Source organism: Pelodiscus sinensis, chromosome 3 (assembly GCF_049634645.1).
Source record: "Pelodiscus sinensis isolate JC-2024 chromosome 3, ASM4963464v1, whole genome shotgun sequence".
In the NCBI taxonomy this organism is placed as follows: Eukaryota; Metazoa; Chordata; order Testudines; family Trionychidae; genus Pelodiscus; species Pelodiscus sinensis.
This window is the reverse complement of record NC_134713.1, coordinates 125,537,650-125,562,176: the sequence shown is the minus strand read 5'-3', so window position 1 is coordinate 125,562,176 and position 24,527 is coordinate 125,537,650. Positions and strand designations below refer to the sequence as shown.

General features: G+C 43.4%; 1 protein-coding gene and 2 long non-coding RNA genes across 4 annotated transcripts in view; 1 reads left to right on the top strand and 2 right to left on the bottom strand.

The window, feature by feature from the left end:
• LOC142827972 (uncharacterized) overlaps positions 1-6,474 on the bottom strand; it is a 69,639-nt gene extending 63,165 nt beyond the window's left edge. The window contains exon 1 of the long non-coding RNA XR_012902806.1: positions 6,347-6,474. This is a non-coding gene — a long non-coding RNA (uncharacterized LOC142827972). The remainder of the gene's footprint in view (positions 1-6,346) is intronic.
• The window catches only part of LOC142827973 (uncharacterized), a 147,814-nt gene that overhangs the window by 96,327 nt on the left and 26,960 nt on the right, over positions 1-24,527 (top strand). The window contains exon 4 of one of the 2 annotated variants that reach the window (XR_012902807.1): positions 2,171-2,308. The exons of the other annotated variant lie outside the window; for it this stretch is intronic. This is a non-coding gene — a long non-coding RNA (uncharacterized LOC142827973). Of the gene's footprint in view, positions 1-2,170; positions 2,309-24,527 lie in introns of those variants that run through there. 2 annotated transcript variants of the gene reach the window in all.
• KCNK1 (potassium two pore domain channel subfamily K member 1) overlaps positions 8,272-24,527 on the bottom strand; it is a 51,554-nt gene continuing 35,298 nt past the window's right edge. Inside the window, exons 2-3 of the mRNA XM_006122047.4 lie at positions 16,564-16,959; positions 8,272-12,677 (exon numbers count right to left, since the gene is read on the bottom strand). Of these exons, the coding sequence (XP_006122109.2) occupies positions 12,418-12,677; positions 16,564-16,959 (656 nt within the window). The 3' untranslated portion in view covers positions 8,272-12,417. The remainder of the gene's footprint in view (positions 12,678-16,563; positions 16,960-24,527) is intronic.

Below are 24,527 nucleotides of genomic sequence, written 5' to 3'. Positions count from 1 at the left end.
AGGATTTAATAAAAGAGAATTTCTATTAAATTAGAAAAACAAAACCTGCTTGTAAATACACTGAGATAGGATAGCCCATTTTAACAATCGAAGAGCTGTTATGTAAGTAGGCATCTTTAAAGTGTGTATTAATGCAGTAAGCTGTGAGGCTTCCCCCTGCCCCCCCTACAGCATTTAGTCTACCAAGTACATACATACCCAAGCAGTTTTTCCCCTCAGGAGTACTAGGTATCCATAATCTCTTTTGGAGCCATTTTTGTCCAGCCATTAAATAGTGTATGTAATTAAGCTAAACCATCATATTTCCCAAATTTGACAGCAACCTCTCTCTGAGGAGCAATATTTGAATAGCACAGCTTTCATGGACATCTACAGCATTCTTGAAACCTAACTATTTGGTTGGGTTTGCTCCATTATATTCTAAATGTTTCTTTGGGAACTTACCGCCTGTCAAATACTTTCATGTAATTCACTTGATTTGGTTTTTCTGTACAGATTAAACAATACATTGTCCCAGAAGTACTGTAAATACTGGGGCTTGTGCTTTATATTAAAGTGTCTGAATATAAATAGGCCAAATGTATTTGTACATTGCTGAGTGCCTATGGGAGCAAGTATCAGGTATGCTGCCTGGGGTCTGCAGCATGAATCAAATTGAAACCAGAGAGGAATATGAAGGGGGAAGATAGTTGTTCCTTCTTAACCTGCTGTTCCTCTTCCCTTCAGGGTAGGAGCACAAACACAATTTGAGGTGTGACTGTAGCACAGGTAAGCATACTGGAGCCAGCTTTAACCTAGGTAGCTCAGGTACCAATAGCAGTGTAGACACAGCTGCACAACATTCATCATTGGCTAGTAAATTGAGTATGCATCCATGTGTTCCTGGCCTGTTTATACACTTTGCATGGATGTTCATGCTGCTGCAGCTACACTGCTATTTGTAGCTATGCTAGTGTAGATAAAACAATCATGGCTACGTCTAGCCATGCTGCAATCACACCTTGAATATCCTCAGCCTACCCCAACCTCCAAAAAAAGGAGGAAGATACTTCTGTAATTAAGGCACTAGATTTAGTCCTAGGATATCTAGGTTTCCTTCTATTTACAGACTTGCTGTTGACTCCAAGGTAAATCTACATCAATATTTTCATCTCTAAGAAGATATAAATTTCAAGAGAAGAGAATTGAAACGCCTTTCTAGGGGATAAAAGAACCAGGAGCAATTAGCAACAAGGGTTCATAAACTAGGTCCAGTGAGACCAACTTGGCTCCTTTTGACACACATACTAAATGTGTGGATGAAAAGGGAATGGAAGGCATTTTGACATTTTCTGAATGAAAAATTCTAACCCCCCCCCCAGTTAAAATGCCTTTAAAAAAAATTAAGCCAATTAGAAAAAAGTGGGGGGGGGGGGGGGGGAGAAAGAGACACACAGAGGGAAAAGAATCACTGAAGTTAAAACAAAAAGTGTAAAGACTATTGAAACAAACTTGTGATTGATCTGAACTGAATTTTTCCCACTCAGTTTGTGAATATTTGAAAAAAATCTTAAAATCTTGATTAGAAATGAGAAGAGTTATTCAACTACTAAAAATGTTTGAAGGGTAAGGAAACCCTTCCCTGTTCAGTGCTAATTCTGGAGAAAATTTTACCCCATAGGCTAATTTGTTTCTCAGTTATCGGTCCCAAGTCCATATCCTGGTATCTGCTCAGTAAATGATTTAGTTTAGTTGCCAAGTATTTTTATTATGTTCAAGGGCACTCAATAACAGGGCCTAAGTTGCAGCATTATACAAATAGATCTACCGTCTGTTGGTGAATACTGAGCAGGTGAAGACGGCATGTTACAGCAGCAACAGTAAAATAAATTCCTCCCATTTCATTGAAGTCCTGTTTCTGATCTGTACCCAGCCGGAGGTTAATAAATTGCTTCTTCTCCCTCTTCCCATCTTTAATGTCCACTATAAAAGTCACTTGGCAAGCAGCACAGTACCATGGAAGCGTATTTACTCTCAGATGTGGAACAGGCACCTTGTTCATGCCTGAGGCGCTGGCTTAGAAAGCGGTCCTTGGGAGCGTAGAGAAGATAAATGCTGAATTATCTCTGCAGCCTAACATTATTGCTCTGAGACTGTGTAAAAGCCATTGTGTAAATCTCCCTTTCAACAGGTCTGCCTACATTATCTCTGGGCTTTGACAACCTTTCAGATATTGGGGAACATTACCACACAAGTAGTCAAAGCCGAACAGAGCCAGCCAGAGCCTAACTGCTGAGAGCAAACGAGGTGCCGCCACAGGTATTACAAAGCACGCGACTGCTTTAAATAGTGGATGGTAAGTGGAAGATGCATGAACTGCCATGTTCAGGGAAGGAGGAGCAACCAGAGATGGGACCATAGGGGAAGAGCAGGAAGCAGGAGGGAGCCTCAGGGTGGGGTTGGGGGGTGTCAGACCTGGCTGTTTGGGGGAGGCTTGGCCTCCCCTGGCCTGCGATACCTGCTGCAATGAACAGTAAAAGCTGAGAATGAATTTCTTCTCTGTTCTGAAGAAGAGGAATCTATTGAGGCAGGGAAAGAAAATTTCACACAGTTCCACAGCACCCTGCATCCAGACACCCCAGCAGAGCTTTATCACCTGCACATTTCATAGCCTCCCAGTGCTGCAGTTGACCTTTTTGAGTAAATAGATCAAGATTTCCCTACAAAACAGCTTTGTTTTTTCATGGCATCTTTCACACCAACTGACTCTCAAAGCACTTTACCAAGTTAAGAGTTAGAATAATAAATAGGAGAGAGAAAATTAAGCTGCTGCCAAGGGCCATGTATTCTTTGGTCAGCAGGATTTAAATAATTTAAATGCCATGCAAACTGCTGTTCTCCCCCCACCTCCACCTTCATGTCAAACTGCAATTTCCCTGTCGGTGTGAAATAGATTGGAAAACATTAAGAGAAGATGAGGGTTTTATTAAACTAAATGTTAACCTGCAACTTAAATAAATCCCATTTTATTTTTTTTCCTCCAGTATGTGTCATGCTGCTACAGGAGCTGGCAGGTCACTAGGTGTCCGCACTGGCAATGTCTGTCCATGTTCTACTAGTCGTACTTAGAGGGGAAGGGTTTGGCATAGGTGTAAGATCCCAGAGTCAAGTAGTGCTGAAGCCCACAATGTGGAAATCACCTGTTGAACTCCTCTATGACAGAATGGATTGGTTTTGTCCCATATCTGGCAAAGGCAGACTAAGGAGTCTAGGATCGTGAGGAAAAAAGTAGGTGGGGACAATCAGACAAAACATTACTATTAAAAAAAAACCAACAGACTTCTTCCACTGTTAAAAATATATAGACTCAGTGAGACTTTGACAACATGGGCACTGGACAGCCAAAACTAGTGATCTAAGAGTCACCTTGCTCATACTCAGTGATCACAGATTAAAGCAACAATATTATAGAGGACTAAGCATTTGCTCTGACACCTAGTTAAACATAAGTGATGCGAGAAGAAAATACACATAACGGAAACAATTCACAATGTAACTTTATCATGGACTAAAGAGGGACTGCAATCCAGCCGATTGGGAAGATTACAAAATGTCCTACAAGCCTGATCAGATTGATTAAACAGAACTCTAACATATCTCAAAAAGTCAAGTCAGTTATTGTATTGGTAATAAATTTGATAGTTTAATTTCTTAGCATTCTATAAAAAGAAAGGTATGCCATCCAGCTAAGTTCTCCAGGAAGGGTAGGGTTGACAATTCTTTGCCTAGTATTTGATTTCCTGGGACAGTTCCTGTTTCTTCTGGGGCATAAACAAAGAAGCCCGACACAGAGTTGTTGCAGGCTACAGGTACACAGGGTAGTAATAAGCTTGTTACCCCATTTGTGTACATATAGTCCCTGCTCCTAATAAAGAGTTTATCTTGACATTGGTCTGCTCATCAGTAAGATACAGCTCCCATCCGGTCATTCATCTCCCACATGGCTCTAAAGATGCTGACCTCAATAACCCATTCATCCCATTCTCAGCTCCAGGTCTTTTTCCCTGCTTGTTAAGTCACCACATGCCCACATTCAAATCCCTTCTAAAGACTCACCGACTCCCCAATGCCCACAAAAAGTGAGCTGAACCAGGTTGTGCATAAAATAAATGTTTGCCCCAAGTTTACTCTTACCTTTGGCCTTCTCAGTGCATCCCATCTTCTCCAAGGTTTGGGGTTGTTTTTTTTTAAAAACCTTAGATTGTAAACTTTGCAAGGCAAGATTGTCTGCATTGGGGTTTGTACAGGTTCAACACATCTAGTGCTAACATAATTGCTAGTGTATTGGGTGCCATTAAAACTTACTTTTCCTCTCTTCAGCAATTGGGATTTTCTTGTGTTCTAAGCACCTCAAGACACTGTGGTTAATGCTGGTGCCTTAGCTTGAGAGGGGAGAGTTTTTAAATGGAGCTCACTGGGGGGGCCAAATGGCCTTTATGTGGATGCATGGCAGCATGGGTGGGGGAAGGAGGTATGAATGCAAGCCTTTCCCACTGCCACAAAAAGCTGGTCATATTCACAGTCCAGGTCCTTGGGTAACACTGCTTCTGCATATGCCCTGAGATCCTGGGGTCATACACCACCACAAGGGGATCAGTGAGGAGTTCAGGTCCGGGGTTTCTCCCCTCCTGCACTGGTTCATGGAACAGGCCAGGGGAATATGCTATATTTAGTGCATGAATGTAGTACAGTTATACATGCCTCATACCCCAGGGAGCTCAAGGAGAAATTCTTCCTTGATGAGGCAGAGTGGTTCCTGGAACTCCTCCTGAGAGACTATGGCTCTGCATTAGCCCCAACAGAGAAAGAGCAGTGTCAGGCAAAACTCCTAGTGAGTTTAAAGGATAAAGAACTGAGCCCTAAGTTCTTTTGCCTGACCATGCATTAGGAGTTTAAGTTAAATGGAGCACATGCTGCAATTTTAGCCTGAATAATACATTTCAAACAAGTTCTTGTTACTCCATGCAAATAGCATTAATCTGCCAAAGCAGCCAAATAAACATTGAGGAATTAAGCCTAACAGTCATACTGTACTTTATTACTGGACGACAATATCTGTGTGCAGACTGAGTCCTTCAAGCAATAACAGTGACTCACAAAATAAAATGTAACATATGACCTACAGTAATCAAGGAAGTCAGTCCATAGAATTCTGACTTCAGGTACATTAATTCTCATCTAAGTATTACATTTTGCTGCACAATCAAATTAATTAAAATGTGCTAGAACAGTTTTTGTATCAGCTGTATGCAGGTGTTTAAATGCACTCAGGTTACACTGTCATGTTATCACGGTGTGTGAGTAATGGCAAGTAATATGGCCCTTTCAAAAATTACACACTGTGTTTGCAGCATCTAATGTAAATTTTGTGGTGGGGGTGGGGAGAAGGAGGTGGAAAAGCTCCTCCTTCTGTGCTCCTTTCTTAAGCAAACGCCAGCTGACTTCCGGGGGGGGGGGGGGAGAGAAAGGAGGGGTGTCTATCTGAGTAAGCAACACAGGATCAGATCCATATGGCAGTAGGTCTCAGCAACGTGCTTGTTGGTCAAGTCTCTAGTAGTTATTTCATTTGAATGACAGGACAGCTCCCAAACTCATAGAAATGACCATTTGTGTTATAATAGGCTAAATCCTCTGCCTATTTTTGGACCAATTTCTACCCTTCCATTTGCATAAGTATGTTTTTTTACTACAGAACGTGTGATGATCATTTATGAAATAGCTTCTGTGTTTAGCATTTTTGTAATAATTAAACTTGTTCCTTGATGATCTGGTTATTAAAAGCCAACTCAGGGGCTTCCTCTGTCTCCCTTGAGGAATGGGCTTAGCCTGTGCGTGTCCCTTCATGGCTAGGTATGGCATAACAGGCTCCCATCTAGCAACAGCTACTCTCACCCAACAATGATCTGCTTCTTCTTGTGACTCAGCCATGTCTGGGATTACCGTGCTCAGCCAACAGACTTCTAACAGCCTCATGCCAAGTCTTTGATCCAAATCTAGACTCACCAATGCTTCCACCCCTATTCTCTGGAGTCTTCACACTACCTTTCTCAATGGCCTCCAGAGGTACCCAGTCCCTTCCACATAGCTGGGTTCTGAACCAAAGACCCTGTACTGAGCAGACAAGATCTCCCCACCAAAACCTCCTACAGGCTTTTCCGTCAGTCCCTTCCTGGGGCCACCATGCACCTGTATTCTTCCCAGGCTCCATGCTTTCTCAGAGTTGAACCATCTTTGATAGTAGGGGTTTACCAGAATCCCACTGGTATCCTCCCCTCCCCCCAAATGTCAAATACAAATATAAACTTACTTCTTTGGAGCCCTCCTCAGGCTTGAATTTTCATGCCTCTTCTCCCCTGTGCTGTTCCTTGTTGAGTACCTCCCTGGGTTCACCTACAGAAAGCCAAAGCCTGCCCTTTCATCCAGGCCTAATACTGGTTGCTTTTGTCTCTCTCTTCTGGACTTTTCACAGAGTTGCCTATTCAAGAGAACTCCCACCCCCTGGGTTTAATTACCTGCTCTTCTCAGCTGATATCTCATACTTAATCTGAACCTGAGATGGCCTATAATTGCCACCAGGTGCCTTAACTGAGCTCTCCAGATACTCTTAAACTGTGTCAGTGCCAATGATGGTTCTACAACAACCCATCACACACCCTTATAAGGGGCTCACCTTGCTGATTTGAGAGGAATGCTTCCTGAAGTGTGTCCATCCACTTGCTGTACATAACACACATTTAAAAAAATAGTTCAGTGCTTTTCATCCACTGCAAGTATCTTTATTTGCATTTTACAAATGGGGAAATTGATGTAGAGAAAGATTATGTAGCTTGATTAAGATCACACAGGCAGTCAGTGGCAGCGCTGGGAACAGAAACCAGGTCCCCAGATTTCCAAATCTGTAGTACATTGAATAAAAAGAAGATTAGAACCAATTCTGGGCTGTGTTGCGATCCGTGAGTGTTGCACCTGCATAATAGAACACAAAACTGGGCCTTTAATGTTCAGCTTCTCTATGTGAACCCTCCTCCTCCCAGCAGTGGCTTTTTCACTTTAGAAGGCATGGGGGTGTCTGATGCATTGTTCAATGAATCACCCTGATCCTTGTAGATGAAAATAAGAATATAAAAATATTATCTGCTCCAAATGAAGTAAACCAATAGGTTAAAAAGTATGACCAAATTAGAACCTTTGGATGCAAGGCTTAATTCTCCTTCTTGCAATGTGTTCATTTATCCCCTAAACTTAATGTAGAAACATTTATACAAAATTCTTTTGTTTACCACATTTAACACCACTGGCTGAAATGCTCTGAACCAGGATTCTCTGGTCCAGCAACATCCATGATCTGGCATGGATCTTGCAGGGCCACAGAGTCTCAGTGGAGGGTGTAAGGATCCCTCCGGATGGGGCGGCGGGGGCTGCCCACAGGGAACTGATGGCAGAGCAGCCCAGCGCATGGCAGTAGGGCTGCCCAGCAGAGCTTGGAGCCCCGGCGCATATGCGGCTGTCCAGTGAGCCCCAGTGCATGGCGCACAGGACTGCTCACGGAGTCCCAGCGAGGCACACGTGGCTGCTTGGAGACCTAGTGCTAGGCTGTCCAGTGGAGCCATGACAGCGATGGCTACCCAGCAGGGCAGCGGGGCCAGGAGAAGGTGGGGAGCTGGCTGGGAAGCCAGCAGCCGAGCCAAGGGGGCCGGTGGCAGGGGTCTAAAAATGACTTCCCCATGTCTGGCAAAAATCCCTCATCTGGGACTAGTCAGGTTCTGAGGGTGCCGGACCAGGGAGGTCCAACCTGAATCATTTCCCTTTAAAGAACACGAAAACTGTGTAACTCTGATTAGGATGAAGTTCCAATTTTTTTCAGTGACCTACTAGATACATGGCAGTTCCAGGTACAGTGAACCTGATTTTATAGTGAAGTTATTCTATAAAAAAATTCACAATCTAAGGATTCCATTGCATTTAGTTTCAGGTAATAGTTAGCAATAGCTTTCCTGCTCCCTCACTGGAATGAAGACATGTAATTGCTGAGGCTAAAACCATGAGCTGCACTTTGCAAAATGTCAGCATGTCACCATGACATTCATTATCCTTCTGATTTATGCTCACCATCATAATAAGCCTTCACATTGTGCCATTCATTGGATGATTGTCAGCTTTTCCATATTACAATCCTTACTCTGCCTCTCTTATTCAGTCTGTCATTTAACCAAAACCTCTATGGTACACAATAGTCTCTCTTTGTTGGTTAGATGTGTGCCGTATGGATCATGAGGACTAAAATCACATTCTTCAATGGAACTAATCATCAGCAGAAACATGTTATTTCAGTATAATTGGACCAAGAAATCTTCCCTAGTAAAAGAAGACCCAAAGGATAAAAAGCACTCTGACATCAACAACTGGAATTTGCATTAGATAGCATGTGAGTTTACAGACCAAGTCAAGGTGAACCTACTGCAATTAGAAATCACTATTTCCAAGTGAAACAAATTTGATGGAAATTGTAAATTGAAGCTACACTGTTTTTGTTTAGTAGCATCTTATGTAAAAGCATATTATGATAGTAACCATAACTAGTCTAAGTTTACATGGAGTGAGAACCAAACTCTTTTTAGAACAGTGTAGCTTTGAAATAATGCCATTATCATTATTTGAGTTACTTCAGATTTAACACAGAGCAGAATCTGGAATTTAGGGTCAAATTTTCATCCTAGAGAAGTCAGTGAGTTTTATTGTTGAGTTCAGTGGGGCCAAAATTTGTGTGTTGCATTTAGGGACCGGGCACCTAACATTTCAATTGATGACTTTATAACAAAGCCTTCATTATTCAAATATGGGTATTGTTAATCATATGGAGGAGTGAGATTTCAGTTCAGTGAAAGTAGTATACAGACTGTTCCAACAGCTAGGTAATAACAGTGACTAAGTCCTTTTCCTCCTCTCCAGCTGGCCAGGGGACCTCTCATTTGGGACTTCCACCTAGTAATCTGTGTCTTTGGCATACATTGGCTGTTACAGCAAGCATTGTACCTAGGATTAACTTTGAAAGAGTGGTGCATCCATGTAATTCTGTGTGCAGCAGCCGATTTCTCACATGGGACACAGACAAAAGCACATCACACTGGTGCACTGGTCTCTAGCCCTATCAGAGACTGTAGCAATGGCTCTGGTGTTAATGTCTAGCTAGATACCTGTTAAGGTCCCAGTTCTAATCTTTATACTTTTAATGGGTTATAATTTAACAGCCCCAGAACCTGCTTCTCTCTTTCTGCAACAACTGTACTCAGCACACAATCTGCCCCAGAATCTCCAGTGAGTTCTTTGGGGATGAGACAGAAGGATTGCAGAAGAATGAGTCTGGCTGTGGGACTCCCCTACACTAGAGATCAGGAAGAACCATAGTCCTGGGACATTTAAGGCTCACTAACACAAATGGCTTTGCTTAAGACTTCTCCTAACAAAAGTGGCAGCAGAGCAGACTAGCCTGACAATAGTGCTCCTAGAGACAAACAGGAAGATGAATGTTTTTTTCTGCACATAAGTAAGGCTTTCAAATTATAAGCAAGGCACAGGCATGTGCACACGGAAGTCAGGGGAAAGTCTACAGTAGGTGCAAGACTACAGCCAGGGGACCTTATTTTCTTCTCTAGAGAATAAAGTATTTGCTTCTTGCAACCCCTTCTCTTGAGACTTCTATCTATACTTCTACAGGTCATTCATTTATGCTTGCAGACCCTTGCTCTTTATGTCAATTTATACCTGCCAGCCTGACTTCTGATTAGCTTCAGGAACACATTTACAATTTATACAAGCCTTGATTCAAAGGATCCTTTTGCTGTTTTTCTAATCTAGAGCCCATCTTAGCCATGTTAGCCTCATGCATTATTTGAGTTTTGGTTTCACATGACTATTTGACACTTGTAGGAATTAGAACTTAATTCTACAGCCACTAATGATACTCGGAAATGATCAGTTTTGCATTAACCCCAATTAGCAGACCAGTTATTGAGACACTAAAATAAATGTCATTACTGTCCTTTATTTGCTGTTATTCTAAATGTTTATTTTTATTTCAAATATTAAATGTTATTCTATAGGAATAATCAGCATAGGACTAGATTGTACATTCATTACTCATATTGGCAAAGCATATTCAAAATGAACAGTCCCACTGAAGTTGAGTAAATGTTCACCAGGGTAAGGCTGGCACAATCTAGCTTTAGGAGAGCATTTTTTTCCAATGTCATCTATGTACAGTATCTAAGTTTTAAAGAAAACATTGAGCACAGTGAAGTATAGGCAGCCAGAAGCCACACACTTTTTATTTAACTTTGTTAATTTAAAATATTGTATATTCATATATACCACAGTAGAATGTTCAGCTTTTCTTCTGTTTTGAATTCTGTGCTTTATCAAGTGTCTGTACTTTGCAATTTGTGCATATATTGAATTCCACTTAGTTTCAGTGACTGTCATGTTCTTTACAGCTTAGTAATACATTCAAATAGACAGAAAATCATGTCTTTTCTAGTACTGAAGACAATCAACTTCAAAATCTTTACTGGAAAACAGTAGAAGTGTTCCTTGTACACTACCCTTACATCTTAAAGTCAACATCTTTAGTGTTGAGTCATTCCTTTTATAAAGAGCAATCTGGGGGAGGGAAAGTTTCCCTAAAATGTCATTCCCAAGTCAGTTACACTGTGGTGGGTACAATATATGTACAATATAGAAATATATTTATATATATGTACACATATACTAGTTAAATGTTCATTATAAATAGGAACTTTAACTTAGGGCTGTACAAAAATAGCCACTTTGTTGAGATCATGCAAACACAGTAGGTTTCAGTTTAGCTACGCCACCAAAAAGTCCTTAGCTCTGTTTCTTAAATGTAAGTTTTAGTCATATAGACTTAACCATAAAGCAAAGTTTTTCCAAAAAGGTATAAAATCTGTCTAATACTAGCTAGAACTGAACTCACAGATGGCATCTTTCAGGTAATTAAGGTCAAGTATACGTCTCATGTCAGCTAAATCTAGACACTTTAATGTTGCTGTTCTATTACAGTAAGATATGAATCTCTGAACACTAAAGGCCAAGTTATGCCCAATCTAGCATGCATGCAATGCAGTGGAGAGGGCTTTCCTAGCACTGCTCTTATGTGGGAGGAAATCTTAATATGCCTACTTGTGCTACAGGATCTAGATCTTATGTCCGTAGAAGTCAGTTGTGAAACTCCCATTTTGCAAACTTTAAGGCCAATAGAGACCACTATGATCATTTAGTCTGACTGCTTGCATAACATAGGTTGTTGAATTTCATTCAGCGATTCCTACTGTCACGGACCCATGCTTTATGAAAACTGGCTTATAAGTATGCAAAACCTGAAGACAGTTTATGCAAAACAGGCCCATAACCTATCATTCAAAAGGCTATGATCCCCTGAATGTGTATATTCTATTTTTGTTCATGTATCTTTCTTGTATGTGAAGTTCAAAATATTAAGTGGGAACCAGTTTTATTAGTCCAGCTGTTCTAGTAAAAGCCATTAATGATACTTTAGGAACTTAATGGCTCGGTGATTAATTTAACAACTTGTGAATAGTTTTGTTTTTCCTTTAAGCACAAATGTGTGGCTGGTCCTACAAAGACATGGGGCCAGGCCATGTGATGCTGTAACCCATTTCCGCTCAAGGTGAGAAAAATTGGAACTTAATGCACAAGGTTGGAATTCTTTGTAAGAGGGTTATAAAGGGAGAAAAACCAAACAATAGAGGGAGTGGCCAGATGCCAGGAGACACCCCCCCCCCTCCCCACTCACCAGCTAGGTGCCTGCTGGAAACATCTAAGACTGAACAAGGGGGAAGGACTGGGCCTAAACTAGGAGGCTGTTTAGCTTGAAAAAGAGGAAATTAGAACAACTGCTAGGGTAAGCATGTTGGAGAAGCTGGCTACCTCTGTTTCAGTGCACACTGCTGATAGGGCAGGTAACTGACCAGGCATGTGCATAAACGTACTACCAGCCGGAGTAGGGCTACCCTGCAGGAGAGCAGATTACTCCCATCCCAAGGATGTTGCAGGGAGTTACCAGTGCATGCCTGCCCTCCCTTCACACCATTGCTTCCTCCTGATCTCTTCAGGCACAGTACTTCCATGGGTGGCTACATACCCTCTCATTCTCCCAGTGTAGCTCCATTTTAGCAACTTTAATTCACGTCAGAAGTCTTCTTAACCTCTGAAATGATGAATACTTATTAAAGAAGCACAATCTTCTTCTGTACATGTTTTTTACACAAAGAAATAAAGAGGCATTCTATGTCTTACTTAATGATGTAAGTGCACTATAATATTGGTATGGATGCCCTTGTATTAATTGTTTATACAGCCATCATAGTAAGTGGCAGGCTGAACTGTCACAAAAGGCTCATTTGCTTTTTGATCCTCCTTCATGGAAGCTGCGTGGTCTGAAATTGAAGAGAAGGAAAGCTGGTCATGTTCCATTATATGCACTTGGTCCTCTTCCTTGTCTTTCTTCACATAAAACATTTTTCTGAACTTTTTGAGCTCATGCAGTTCACAGAAAGTTTCTAGAACCACCAACATGGCAATGAGGCCCAGCAACAGGTAACCTGCCCAAGAAACAGAGAGGGGGGGGGGGCAGGTAAGGTAATATCTTTAACTTGAACTAGCTGCTGTTGGTGAAAGAATCTCATGAGCATGCACAAAGAAAATCAAAATACCAGTGCCTGAAGCATTAACAGGTAAAGCTGATAAAGCTCTAAATCATCATTTTTCCCACCTATAATCCATGAACAATTTCCCCCCTCCTTTCTGTCCCAGACATAGAATTTTTGAGGCCAGAAGAAATTTTTTAAACGTGTATGAAGAAACTCTGTAGCATAAAACCAGTGCAAAAGCCTGGAAATGTATGCAAAACAGTCAAAGAAAAAAGTCTAAAAGTTCATATAAATGTGTACAATCATTGCTGGCTTGAAAACAGACATATTTCTTCCCCTCTCCCTCTCCACCACAAGAATTACATAGTAAAAATGATGAAGGTGACTACATATTATATACATTACACTAATTTTACACTTCCTAGGCAAAATCCTACTGGCATCATATATATAGTAGCCCAATGTCTGAGAGTCTGTAACGCTGAAATGCTGGCTGTTCCCTCTGGGAGGCGCTGTTGCCTGAAATGCTGGCTGTTCCCTCTGGGCAGGCCGTGCTACATGGAGAGCGCGGGGCACAAATGGCCGCTTGCTCCACTTGCTCCCCCACGGCGGCCCAGCTGAGCGGTGCAGAAGTCAGCCGAGCGCCACGGCGGGAGGGAAAGGGGGGCGGGGCGGTGATGTTCACGGCCAGGGGGCGGGGCCTGGAGCTGCTGTCACGCCGCACATCACCGCCCCGCCCCCCTTCTCCTCCTGCTGTGGCGCTCAGCTGACTTCTGCCATTTGGACTCCGCAGTCCCCTGAGTGAGAGGCAGGAGGGGGAGGAGAAGAGAAAGAAAGAGATGGAGAGAAAGGCAGGAGGCAGAGGAGAGCTGAAAGAGAGGGGGGGAGGCAGTAGGAGGAGGGGGGGAGAGAGAGATGGAGCGAGAGACCGGAGGCTCAGGAGAGAAGACCGGCGTGGAGGAGAGACCTGAAAATTCTATCTTATGACGGGCTAATTGGCTAGTTATTACATAAACACCACCACTGACTTTTGTTGCATATTGTACATATTTGAGATTTTGTTTTTTGTGAAGAGACTCCTATCATGCTCCAAGGTTCTGTGATGGACCAGTTCCCAGGTACTTGCAAAAAATCAGGCCTTCTAGGACTAACAATGCATCATGTTCTTTATTTTCCTCTCCAAATTCAGATATACCCAAAATCCTGAACAGGACTCCAGGGAAGGAAGTGCAACAATGATTTTTTATTCTAAAGAACTCGACTACCACTATTTATAATTCAGAATACTATTGCACGTGCCCATATTAATGAGCAGGACAGCTTCTGTGTGGAGTCTTTTGTTAGTAAGGGAAGCAGGAATTAGCTTCATTATAAATAGCACAGTCTCTTTGCATCTGTGCATTATATACTGGTTACAAAGAATACTCTCCAAATATAAAGGGCTGCATTAATTACTGTACTGCACTTACAGGGACTAAACTACTTATAATGGAGTTGAAATTATATATAACTCCACTTTATGCAGAATTGAGACTTTATGAAAGTAATACAGCCCACACATTTCTTCCTCTAGAAAACAATGCAAGTCATGATCTCCACTATAGGGGTATGTCTACACTACCCCGCTAGTTCGAACTAGCGGGGTAATGTATGCATACCGAACTTGCTAATGAAGCCCGGGATTTGAATTTCCCGGGCTTCATTAGCATAAAGCCGGCACCGCCATTTTTAAAAGCCGGCTAGTGCGAACCCCGTGCCGCGCGGCTACACGCGGCACGGGCTAGATAGTTCGAACTAGCTAGCCATTCCGAACTATCTGTACACCTCGTGGAACGAGGGTTAGTGGAACGAGGGTACAGATAGTTCCAAGGTTAGTGGAACGAGGTGTACAGATAGTTCGAACTAGCTAGCCATTCCGAACTATCTACCTGATAAGCAAATGCTTATTGGATAGTCGACAGGCTAGTTGCTTCCTCTCCTCTATCAGAAAGAGGCAGCAAGGGAGGAGGAGGGAAAGAGAGGAAGGGATACTTCAAAGTCCAGTTGGCCCCAGGCTGCACGTGGCATTTAAAAGCAGAAACGCCACATGGAGACCGGGCTCAGCGGGGAACTCCCCCACTGACCCCGGACTCCATGCAGCACTGTCACTTTGAAATGCTGCATGGAGCCTGGTGCCAGGCTCCCCACGGCCTTTCAAATCGGTGGTGCCGCTCGGAGCCTGAGGTCAGCTGGGGACCCCGGGCTCCGTGCAGCGCTGCAGCAGTGAAACGCCGTGGGGAGCACAATTCCCTGCAGCGCTTTCGCCTTTGAAGTGTAGCAACAGCCGTGGAACTGTTACAACACTTCAAAGGCGGAGCTGCCCTTCTCGACTATTCGAATTGTCGATGCAAATGGCATTGACTATTCGATTAGCTAATGAATCTAAATTTAACATCCCTAGTGCAAACAGGCCATTCCCATTCACACACACTGATAAGGTGCAAAGAGGATCATGCTGTGATAGGTGGGGGGCTGGGGAAAGGAAGGCAAAAAAGTGGAGAGTAAAGGAAAGTGCAGCTTCTGCTAAGTAAATCTGTATCCCCCCCGCCCAATCTTCCCTCTGCTCCAGCCTCGCTCCCCTCAGCCCCACGATCCCCTCCCCATCCCCTCGCATCGTCCTAGCCCCCTGCAGTGCAGCCCCTGCTCCCTCCCAACCTCTCCCCATATCCTCCTTCACCCCATTCCTACTCCCACAGCCGTGTTCCCCTCAGCGCACTCACCAGCCGGGCAGCAGCACTGGGGTGAAGAGGGGCCAGGAGAGGGGGGCAGAGTCATTTCCCTGTCTGGCCCAGCCCTTTGCCCAGGGCTCGCTCTTCACCAGCAGGCTGTGGCTCTGGGCACACTGGGGTGTTGGGGAGGAGGGTCACTGCCCCCCCCCCCCCCACCTCCTGGGGAGCAGCACAGCCTGGGCCTCGGAGCCCATGTGTGACCGGCTGCCCAGCCCTGATCTGTGGAGCAGGCCCAGCCCTGCCCACCCCAAAGCAGGAGGCAGAACCTGTAGTGTCTCTGTGTGTGTAAACCCCTTAGCTCTTGGAAGCTGCATGCCCAGGCTGGGCAGGGGCAGCCCCAGGGATGCACGCATGGGTCTCTCCTGTCCCCTCCCTCCAAGCAGGAAGCCGGAGTTGGGGCTCTGGCCTGCAGCTGAGGCTCAAGCCAAAGCATGTTCTCCCCACTGCATTGCGGTTGGGGGGGGGGGGAGGCAGGGCTGAGCTCCTGGCCCACGTGCCACAGAAAAATCAGCTGATGTGCTGCTTTTGGCACGCGTGCTATAGGCTGCCAACCGCTGTCCTAGGCCATTGCTTTGACCGTGTCACCCTGCTCTTTGCATTCCCTCCACTGGCTCCCCCTTCTCTATGGCATCAAGCATAAGTTGCTTGTTTTCACACTCAAGGCCCTTCATGACTTGCCCCCACCCTATCATCATTTCTCATTCCCTAGATACTGACTCCTGTCTCCAATTAGGGTGACCATATTTTCCTAGGAATATGGTAAAATGATTCCTACTCCAGGGACTTCAATGGCAATCAGAACTATGTAGTACAAACATTCACTTTAATATCAAGTTGTCTGAGCAACTGTTCAAAAGAAATACCAAGTAGCTGGAGTCTTTTTATTTATCTTACCTTTAAGGTTTTCATGGGGAGAGGGACACACATAATCATACCCCCCTCATGACGATGGGGGTGGCCAACCAACCTGACCATTCCAGAGCTTAACTGAGGGGCAGAAAAGAAAGAGGCACCCAAGGCACAGAAATCCTGTTGGCTAAACGCCTTGCATAAGTTAGTTTGGTACTTACATGTAATTCCTATCTTATACAGCTCTCTGAATTTTTGGTTGTAACCTTCTCCTGGAACATAGTCTCCAAGACCAATGGTGCTCAGGGAAATGAAACAAAAATAAAAAGATTCCAAAAAGTTCCAGTCATCTTCCACAACAGAAAATACTGCTGCTGGGATAAAGAAAAAGCATGAGACGGTAACAAACCCAAGAATCACTGCATGGATGATGGCGACAATCTGCTTGGAGAAGCCCCAGCGAATGTGAAAATACAGTATAGGCCGTCTGGTGACGTAGACTATGATGCGCTGCACCACAGCTGTCAGGAAAAGCAGTGTAAAGGGGATTCCGATGACTGAGTATATAATACAGAAGGCCTTTCCTCCATCCGACAAAGGCACTGTGTGACCATAACCTGGGGGAGGGAAAAAACAGACAGAGGAAGGGTGTAGGTGAAATGTGGAAAATAAATTGGAACAGACAATACCAACACTCATTTGCTGCATCTGTGACTGTTCAGTATTATCACAGACAAGAAACTTTCACAAAACTTAGGTTTTAACTCTGCTATACTTGAAAAATGCTCTAGCAAGGATAATTTTAAACCACTGGTGTAGCCAGACTACTGAGGGTTAACATCTACATATAAAGTACAAAGCATAAGAGAAAACATTTTTCAAAACTATACATATTTTAACTATGGATATTTTGGAGAACAGAGGTTTTGTCTAATAGTCCGAGCATAAGATCAGAGGCCAATGGGTTCTTTCTCTGGTTCTCCTACCGACTTACTGATTGGCGAGTGAGTTGGGTCCCAAGGTATTTAGGCATTTTCCGCTGATTTCCACGGACGTGCCTAAACACCTTGAGGATCTGGAACTTAATCTTTCTTTGCTTCAATTTACTCATCTGTCAAATGAGGATACTTACCTCACAAGGGTGTTATGTTTAACTGATTGTAACACACCATGGGATCTTTAACTGGAAGATGATGTCTACGTAGCAGTGTTATTTCAGAATAACTAACATTATTCCCAAATAACGTAGTCTGCATGTACATGGCAAGCAGTTATTTTGACATAATGTCAAAATAATGTCTAGTTGGAGGACCTTTTACTCCAATTCAACACGCATCTTACTAGGAGTAAGGGAAGTCAGGGGAAGAGAGCTCTATCTAGAAATAACTGCTGCGTAGACAGCGCCAAAAGTCGAAATAAGCTATTTTGAATTTAGCCCTGCTGTGTAAACATGCCCTATGGGAAAATTACAGCAGGAACCATTCCTCTACTAAATGACTCACTGGGCAAGGCATCCATCAGACTTCAAAAATTATCATTAAGGATGTGAGTAGAACTAGATTTCTATACGCATGGGGTAATCATGACCTTAGTCTGTTTTACTTTGAACTGCATACGGGGTCTCTCTTTTTGGTCTGTGTGTTTTTCTAGAGGCTCTAAATCTAAAATAAGCCACAGAGGTGGCTTTCAGTCTATAGAACCTGAAACTGCAGCCATCCGAGCCAGACCAAGGGTGGTGCAATACCACATAACTTTTATTTTATTTAAAGTGAATTTAGTAAACAAAGTTCAGACAAGTTCTAGGCATTTTATAGTTAAAAATAAATATGCTAGTTCATGAGGAGTCTCTTGAATCCTGTATTTCTGATCTTTTCCATCTCACAAGTCAGACAAAATAAAGAAAACAAACTTTTTTGAAAGTTTTCTGGTGGTCTAAAAATTGATGAGAAGTATCTGAGAGAAAGCAATATAGAAACACATGGAAAAAACCCCATGTAGTGTAATTTCTTTGTTTATATAATTTAATGCATTAAATAGGAGTCTTCAGTACTATAGGAATTTTAATGGTGTGATGAATAATTCAGCTAAGTTCAACTATATGAACCCCAGGGGGGAAAAAAGTGTCATGCTGCAGGGCACTTCGTTTATGTTCATAGCATGACTCAAATACATTACAAGCCTCAAAGATTTTAAACACACACAAAACAGTTAATGCCGCTAACTTATTTACTGACTGATAGGCAACAACATTTTCATTCATCATTTCCAAGTGGATGTAAGTGGTCTGAGTAAAGTCAAGTGAGATTATAAAAGAACAGAGAACCATAAGAGAGACCTTGAACAAGCCTAATAGAATACCTAGCTCTTCCACAATTTGATCTGAGGAAGTGGGTCTGGCCCACGAAAGCTCATCACCTAATAAACCATCTTGTTAGTCTTGAAAGTGCTGCATAGTCCTGTCTTTTGTTTCAGCAAGACCAGACTTACACGGCTACATCTCTATTAGTAGCTCTTATACAGTGTTTTTCATTAGTAGCGCTCAAAGAGCTGGGCAAAGGAGATCAGAATAGTTTTCCCTTTCCCCATTTTACTGAGGGGGAGGCGGGAGACAGAAATGGAGGCACAGATACGACAGTTACTTGCCCAAAGTCACCTAACAGGACATATTCTATATAGAACTGTCCAGGTTAACAAGGTTCACAAATATCATGCAGTGTTACAATTATGTCTATTCCTTAACATGAACAAGATTTCAGTCCTGTAATGTTTTAAAGCTTCTGGCCGTACTCTGCTCTCAGTTACACCTCTGGAGTAACTCCCAGAATTATGCGGGCCATATCCTCAGCTGGTGTAAATCACCATTGTCCATTGCCTTCAGAGTTACACCACTTTAAAAAACAAAGTCAGCACCACAGCTGGTGCAAAGACCACATTTACCAGACAACTTTTCAGTGAAAAAGAATCTCACTGTTCGTGTATGGTAGTGATTCACATTTACTGCTAGTCTTTCCTGCGGTCTTCTGTTAAGAGATTACAAGTACAGTATAGCAAGAGAAGTGCAGAGGGAGAGCATATGCACATGTAAACCTTAGTCATAGATAATAAGGATGAAAGAGACATAGTGGGTAATCAAATCTAACCCCATGCAGGCAGCGTGATTCTCCGCTATGCTAGTCCTCGAAGTGTCTAATCTAATTTCCTCTTAAACTTTTCTAACAAGGGCTTCTCAACTACAGGCAGTCCCCGGGTTATGTACAAGATAGGGACTGTAGGTTTGTTCTTAAGTTGAATCTGTATGTAAGTCGGAACTGGCGTCCAGATCCAGCCGCTGCTGAAACTGATCAGCGGCTGATTCCAGGAAGCCCCGGGCAGGCCTGCAGACCTGGCAGGGGGATAGGGAGCAAAGCAGAGCAAAGCCGCGGAGCACGCGGGCGGCGGACAGCCCAGACGCGTCTGGGCTGCCTGCTGCCCACGTGTTCCGCCGCTTTGCTTCCTCTCCCTGGTCTGCTGGAGACCAGGGAGAGGGCCCCGTTTGTAAGTGCGGATCCGACATAAGTCGGATCCACGTAACTCGGGGACTGCCTGTACTTCCTTAGGTAGATAATTCCATCCCTTAATTGTCCTAGCTATAAGTATACATTTTGCTATTGCCCTCAACCCAGATTTCTCATTCTTACTCATTCTGAGAAGTACATTATTGTGCAGACAGATGGATTTCAAAGCAGATGTTCATAAAGGTACTACTCTGCATACATAAGGTGGCAGACTGTCCCTTGAAATACAGTTTAGGGGCTCATCTACACTTGAAATGCTGCAACTGCGCCACTGTAGCCATTACCTATGCCAATAGGAGGGTCTTCTCTTATCACCAAGGTAGTCCACTTCCCCAAGAAGTGGTAGCTAAGCTTCTAGGAGAATTCTCTCAGGGTGCATCTACACTGCACCCATAGCTCGAAATAAGCTACACAATTTGAGCTACACAAATTGCGTAGCTTATTTCGAGTCAACTTCAAAATAGCTTATTTCACAGTGCCAAATTATGAAATAACCTGCTGTTCTGAAATGTCCCTTACTCCTTGTGGAATGAAGTTTACAGGGGTGTCGGAATAGTGAGCCTATTATATTTTGAAATAACTGGCTTGCTGTTATTTCAGGATACCTCCAGTATCCCGAAATAGAGCTGCAGTGTGGACCTAGAGCTCTTTCGCAAAAAGATGTTCTTCCTTGTAAAATGAGGAATACCTACGCCAGAAAAACCCCTCTGTTCTTTCGATTTTTTTTTTTGCACAAAAGCACTCGAGGTGTGAACGCTTCGCAAGTTTTCGGAAAAACAGCCATTTTTCCAAAAAAACTCTGTAGTGCAGACATCACCTAAGATTGGAGCACCAAGTGGCAAGTGCCAGTACATAACAATATGTCAATTTCCATTTTTCTACTGAAATCTGCTCGGATCCTTCTGGGCTACAGGACATTGCCAACCCTGAGCGCTGTGGTGGGCCGGATTGGGCTTGCATGCCATATTGCCTGTCCGTGATTAAAAAAGTCCAAGTAACATATTTAGTAACTGAGGGTATGTCTACACTACAAAGTTAATTCGAACTAACAGCTGTTAGTTCGAATTAACTTTAATAGGGGCTACACATAGAAACCGCTAGTTCGAATTTAAATCGAACTAGCGGAGTGCTTAATTCGAACTAGGTAAACCTCAATTCTACGAAGAGTAACACCTAGTTCAAATTAAGTAGTTCAAATTAAGGGCTGTGTAGCCACTTAATTCGAACCAGTTGGAGGCTAGCAGCCAGGGAAACTCTTCTGCCCCCCTCCTGGCCCCGGAGCCCTTAAAGGGGCACGGTCTGGCTACGGTGCTTGTGCCAGTTGCAAGCCTGCCAGCACCCAGCCAGCAGACCCTGCACCTGGCACGGCATCAGCCAGCCACCCGCTGCCACCCAGCCCTCCACCTCTTCCCAGGACCAGGCTGGCGGCTTCCAGGAGCCTGCCCAGGGCCGCAAGAGGTGGGCGCCCGTCTGGTCTAGCGCGGAGATCGTGGACCTCATCGAGGTTTGGGGGGAGGCCTCCAACGTTCACGATCTCCACACTAGGCACAGGAATGCGGCTGTCTAGGGCAGGATAGCTACCAGCCTGGCCACCAAAGGCCACACGTGAACCCAGCAGCAGGCTTGCATGAAAATCAAGTTGTTCCATTGAGACCCCCCCGACCCTGAGCTTAGAACATAAGAATGGCCGTACTGGGTCAGACCAAAGGTCCATGTAGCCCAGTAGCCTGTCTGCGGCCAGCACCAGGTACCCCGGAGGGGATGGACCAAAGACAATGACCAAGCGATTTGTCTCTTGCCCTCCATCTCCAGCCTTCCACAAACAGAGGCCAGGGACACCATTCCTACCCCCTGGCTAATATCACTCCATGGACCCAACCTCCATGACTTTAACTTCTCTTTAAACTCTGTTATAGTTCTAGCCTTCATAGCCTCCTGTGGCAAGGAGTTCCACAGGTTGACTATTTGCTTCGTGAAGAAGAACTTTCTTTTATTAGTTTTAAACCTGCTGCCCATTAATTTCATTTGGTGTCCTCTAGTCATTCTAATATGGGAACTAATGAAAAACTTTTCTTTATTCACCCTCTCCACACCACTCATGATTTTATATACCTCTATCATATCCCCCTCAGTCTCCTCTTTTTTAAGCTGAAAAGTCCCTGTCTCTTTAGCCTCTCTTCATATGGGACCTGTGTTCCAAACCCCTAATCATTTTAGTTGCCCTTTTCTGAACCCTTTCCAAGGCCAAAATATCTTTTTTGAGGTGAGGAGACCACGTCTGTACACAGTACTGAAGATATGGCGTACCATAGTTATATACTTCCCCTCCTCCTCCTTCCCCTGGCTCCCCCCTTCCAGCTTCCTCCTCCCAGGTTTCCCCCTCCCTTTTCCCACACTCTCTCTTCCCCTCTCCTACCTCCTTTTCCCAGTCTCTCCAGAGGTTAACCCCCCCCCCAGTTTTGTTAAATAAAGAGCGTTTCTATTTTTGAACACACGTGTCCTTTATTTTTTAAATCAGGAAGGGGGGCTAGGGAGGGGTAAGTGGAAGGAGGTGAGGGAGGAATGGAGCACGAGCCACCGAAAGGGAGGACTGGAGTGGCTCTGCGGGCTCCTCAGGGTGGAAGCTCTCCTGCAGGGCCTCCTGGATCCTAACAGCCCCCCGACTGACCCCCCCAGATGGCAGCCTGCAGCAAGTACAGCTGGGCTGATGACCGAATGCTGTGATGTGCCGAGTGTGGGCACTAAGGGCACTCCAAGACAGGACTGCTTTGCTGTCCCTCATCGAGTTAGACAAGCAAGCGGGGAACCCTGAGAACTGTCTGTCCGTGGTGGGGGTCGGGTCCCTTTAAGCACAGCCCTAGGCTAGCCTGAAGCAGCAGCTCCACACCCTAAGTCCTAACCTGATGTCCTGCCGGCACTGGTTCCGGCCAGCCTTAACTTCGGTTCAGGGTCCACTCAATGTGGACATGCTATTTCGAATTAGCAAAACGCTAATTCGAATTAGTTTTTAGGTCTAGATGCACTAATTCGAATTTAACTTAATTCGAATTAATTAATTCGAAATAAACTGTTCGAATTAGCGCTGTAGTGTAGACATACCTTTGTACTCACTAATTCAGGGTATGGAACAAAGTGTAAACATCACTCAGTTCTGCAAGAAAAATTCACATAGAGAAAAAGAAAACTGCAAAACAAAGGGATTGCCAGACTGGATGAGACCACCAGTGGTCCATCTCGTTGAGCATTCTGTCACTGACAGTGATAGGAGGAAGGTACACCTTCCCACATAATGGAAGTTAATCAACAACCAGCCCTGAGGGAATGTTTCTCCTAATAGCCATTTAATGACTACTTCTATATCTTGTACGTATCTGGATCTATAACTATATAATAATAATGATGTCACTTTCCAGGCATAGAATACACCTTATACATTTTTATCTTATAAAATGTTATTGTGCATATTTCATTGTCCATAGAAACCAATCTTTGTCTTATCCTTTTAAGTCCTTGACCTCTGATGAATAATTAACCTGTGAAATTAGCACAGGGTAGTGGATAAAATATTTCCTTCTATTGGTTTACATTTGCTGTCAACTTTATTAATTGTTCCCTTTTTCTTATATCGTGAGTATACACAGGAACGCCAGATTCTACCTTCTCTGTAGAACTCACTTCACATGCTTCTCATGTTCTCTCTTATTGATCACTTCTAGTTATTTTCCTCATCTGTCTCTTCTATTACTACTATATCCTAGCACTGAGGAGCATATCATTAGGTGTGCCACTAGTCTATACAACAGCATTACAACACTTCCATTTTTTCTATCCCATTCTTTCTACACTCATACATTTGCTTTTTGGACTTCCACTAAGCAGATGTTTTCACTGAGCTGCCCACAGTGAGGCCAAGTCCCTTTTCCAAATGGAAACTGTCTGTCTAGAACTTAGTCTAGTGAGTGTATGTATTAAGAAAAGCTTGCTGGGACGTAAGTGATGAGGCAAGGGTAACAATATGCAGGATGAACAAAATAAAATTTTAAGGTAACTTTATGTAGCACAGCCATGAGATATTGACATGCCATAATGTCAGATCCAATTTAAAATGTATTTTAAGTAATATTTCTTGCCGCCTGTATTTCTGTGAGGTTAAAAAAAAATAGACAAGTTTAGAATTGAAAAGGAACCAATTACTGGATTTAAAAATAAAGTGACAATTCCAGGTAGCTAGCTAATTAACTTTTCACCACATATCTACCATGTGAGCACCTTTGCCCTCATTAAAGTTGGGAGAGAGAATAATGACAGAAGGATTTTGTTGAAGTGATCAAAGAAATCCATTACAGCAGACCAGAAAAGATGGGAAAATGTTCCTTTAAGATGCACAAATAAACTACAAAAGGCAGCCTGAAAAGATTTACCACTTTGACTCATAGGTTTAAAACACAGCAATAATGTTGATCAAGACATAAAAGCAGAATCTTACATTATTAACACAATGGTAAAAATTATTATTTTAAGAGGTCAATAATACTGTGATAATACATTTGATCATGTTTTCTAAGCAGGTTGACAGAATCCATCATGGAGGGCAGAAGGCAGAAAAGAGCCCAATGTCAGGAGCATAGGAA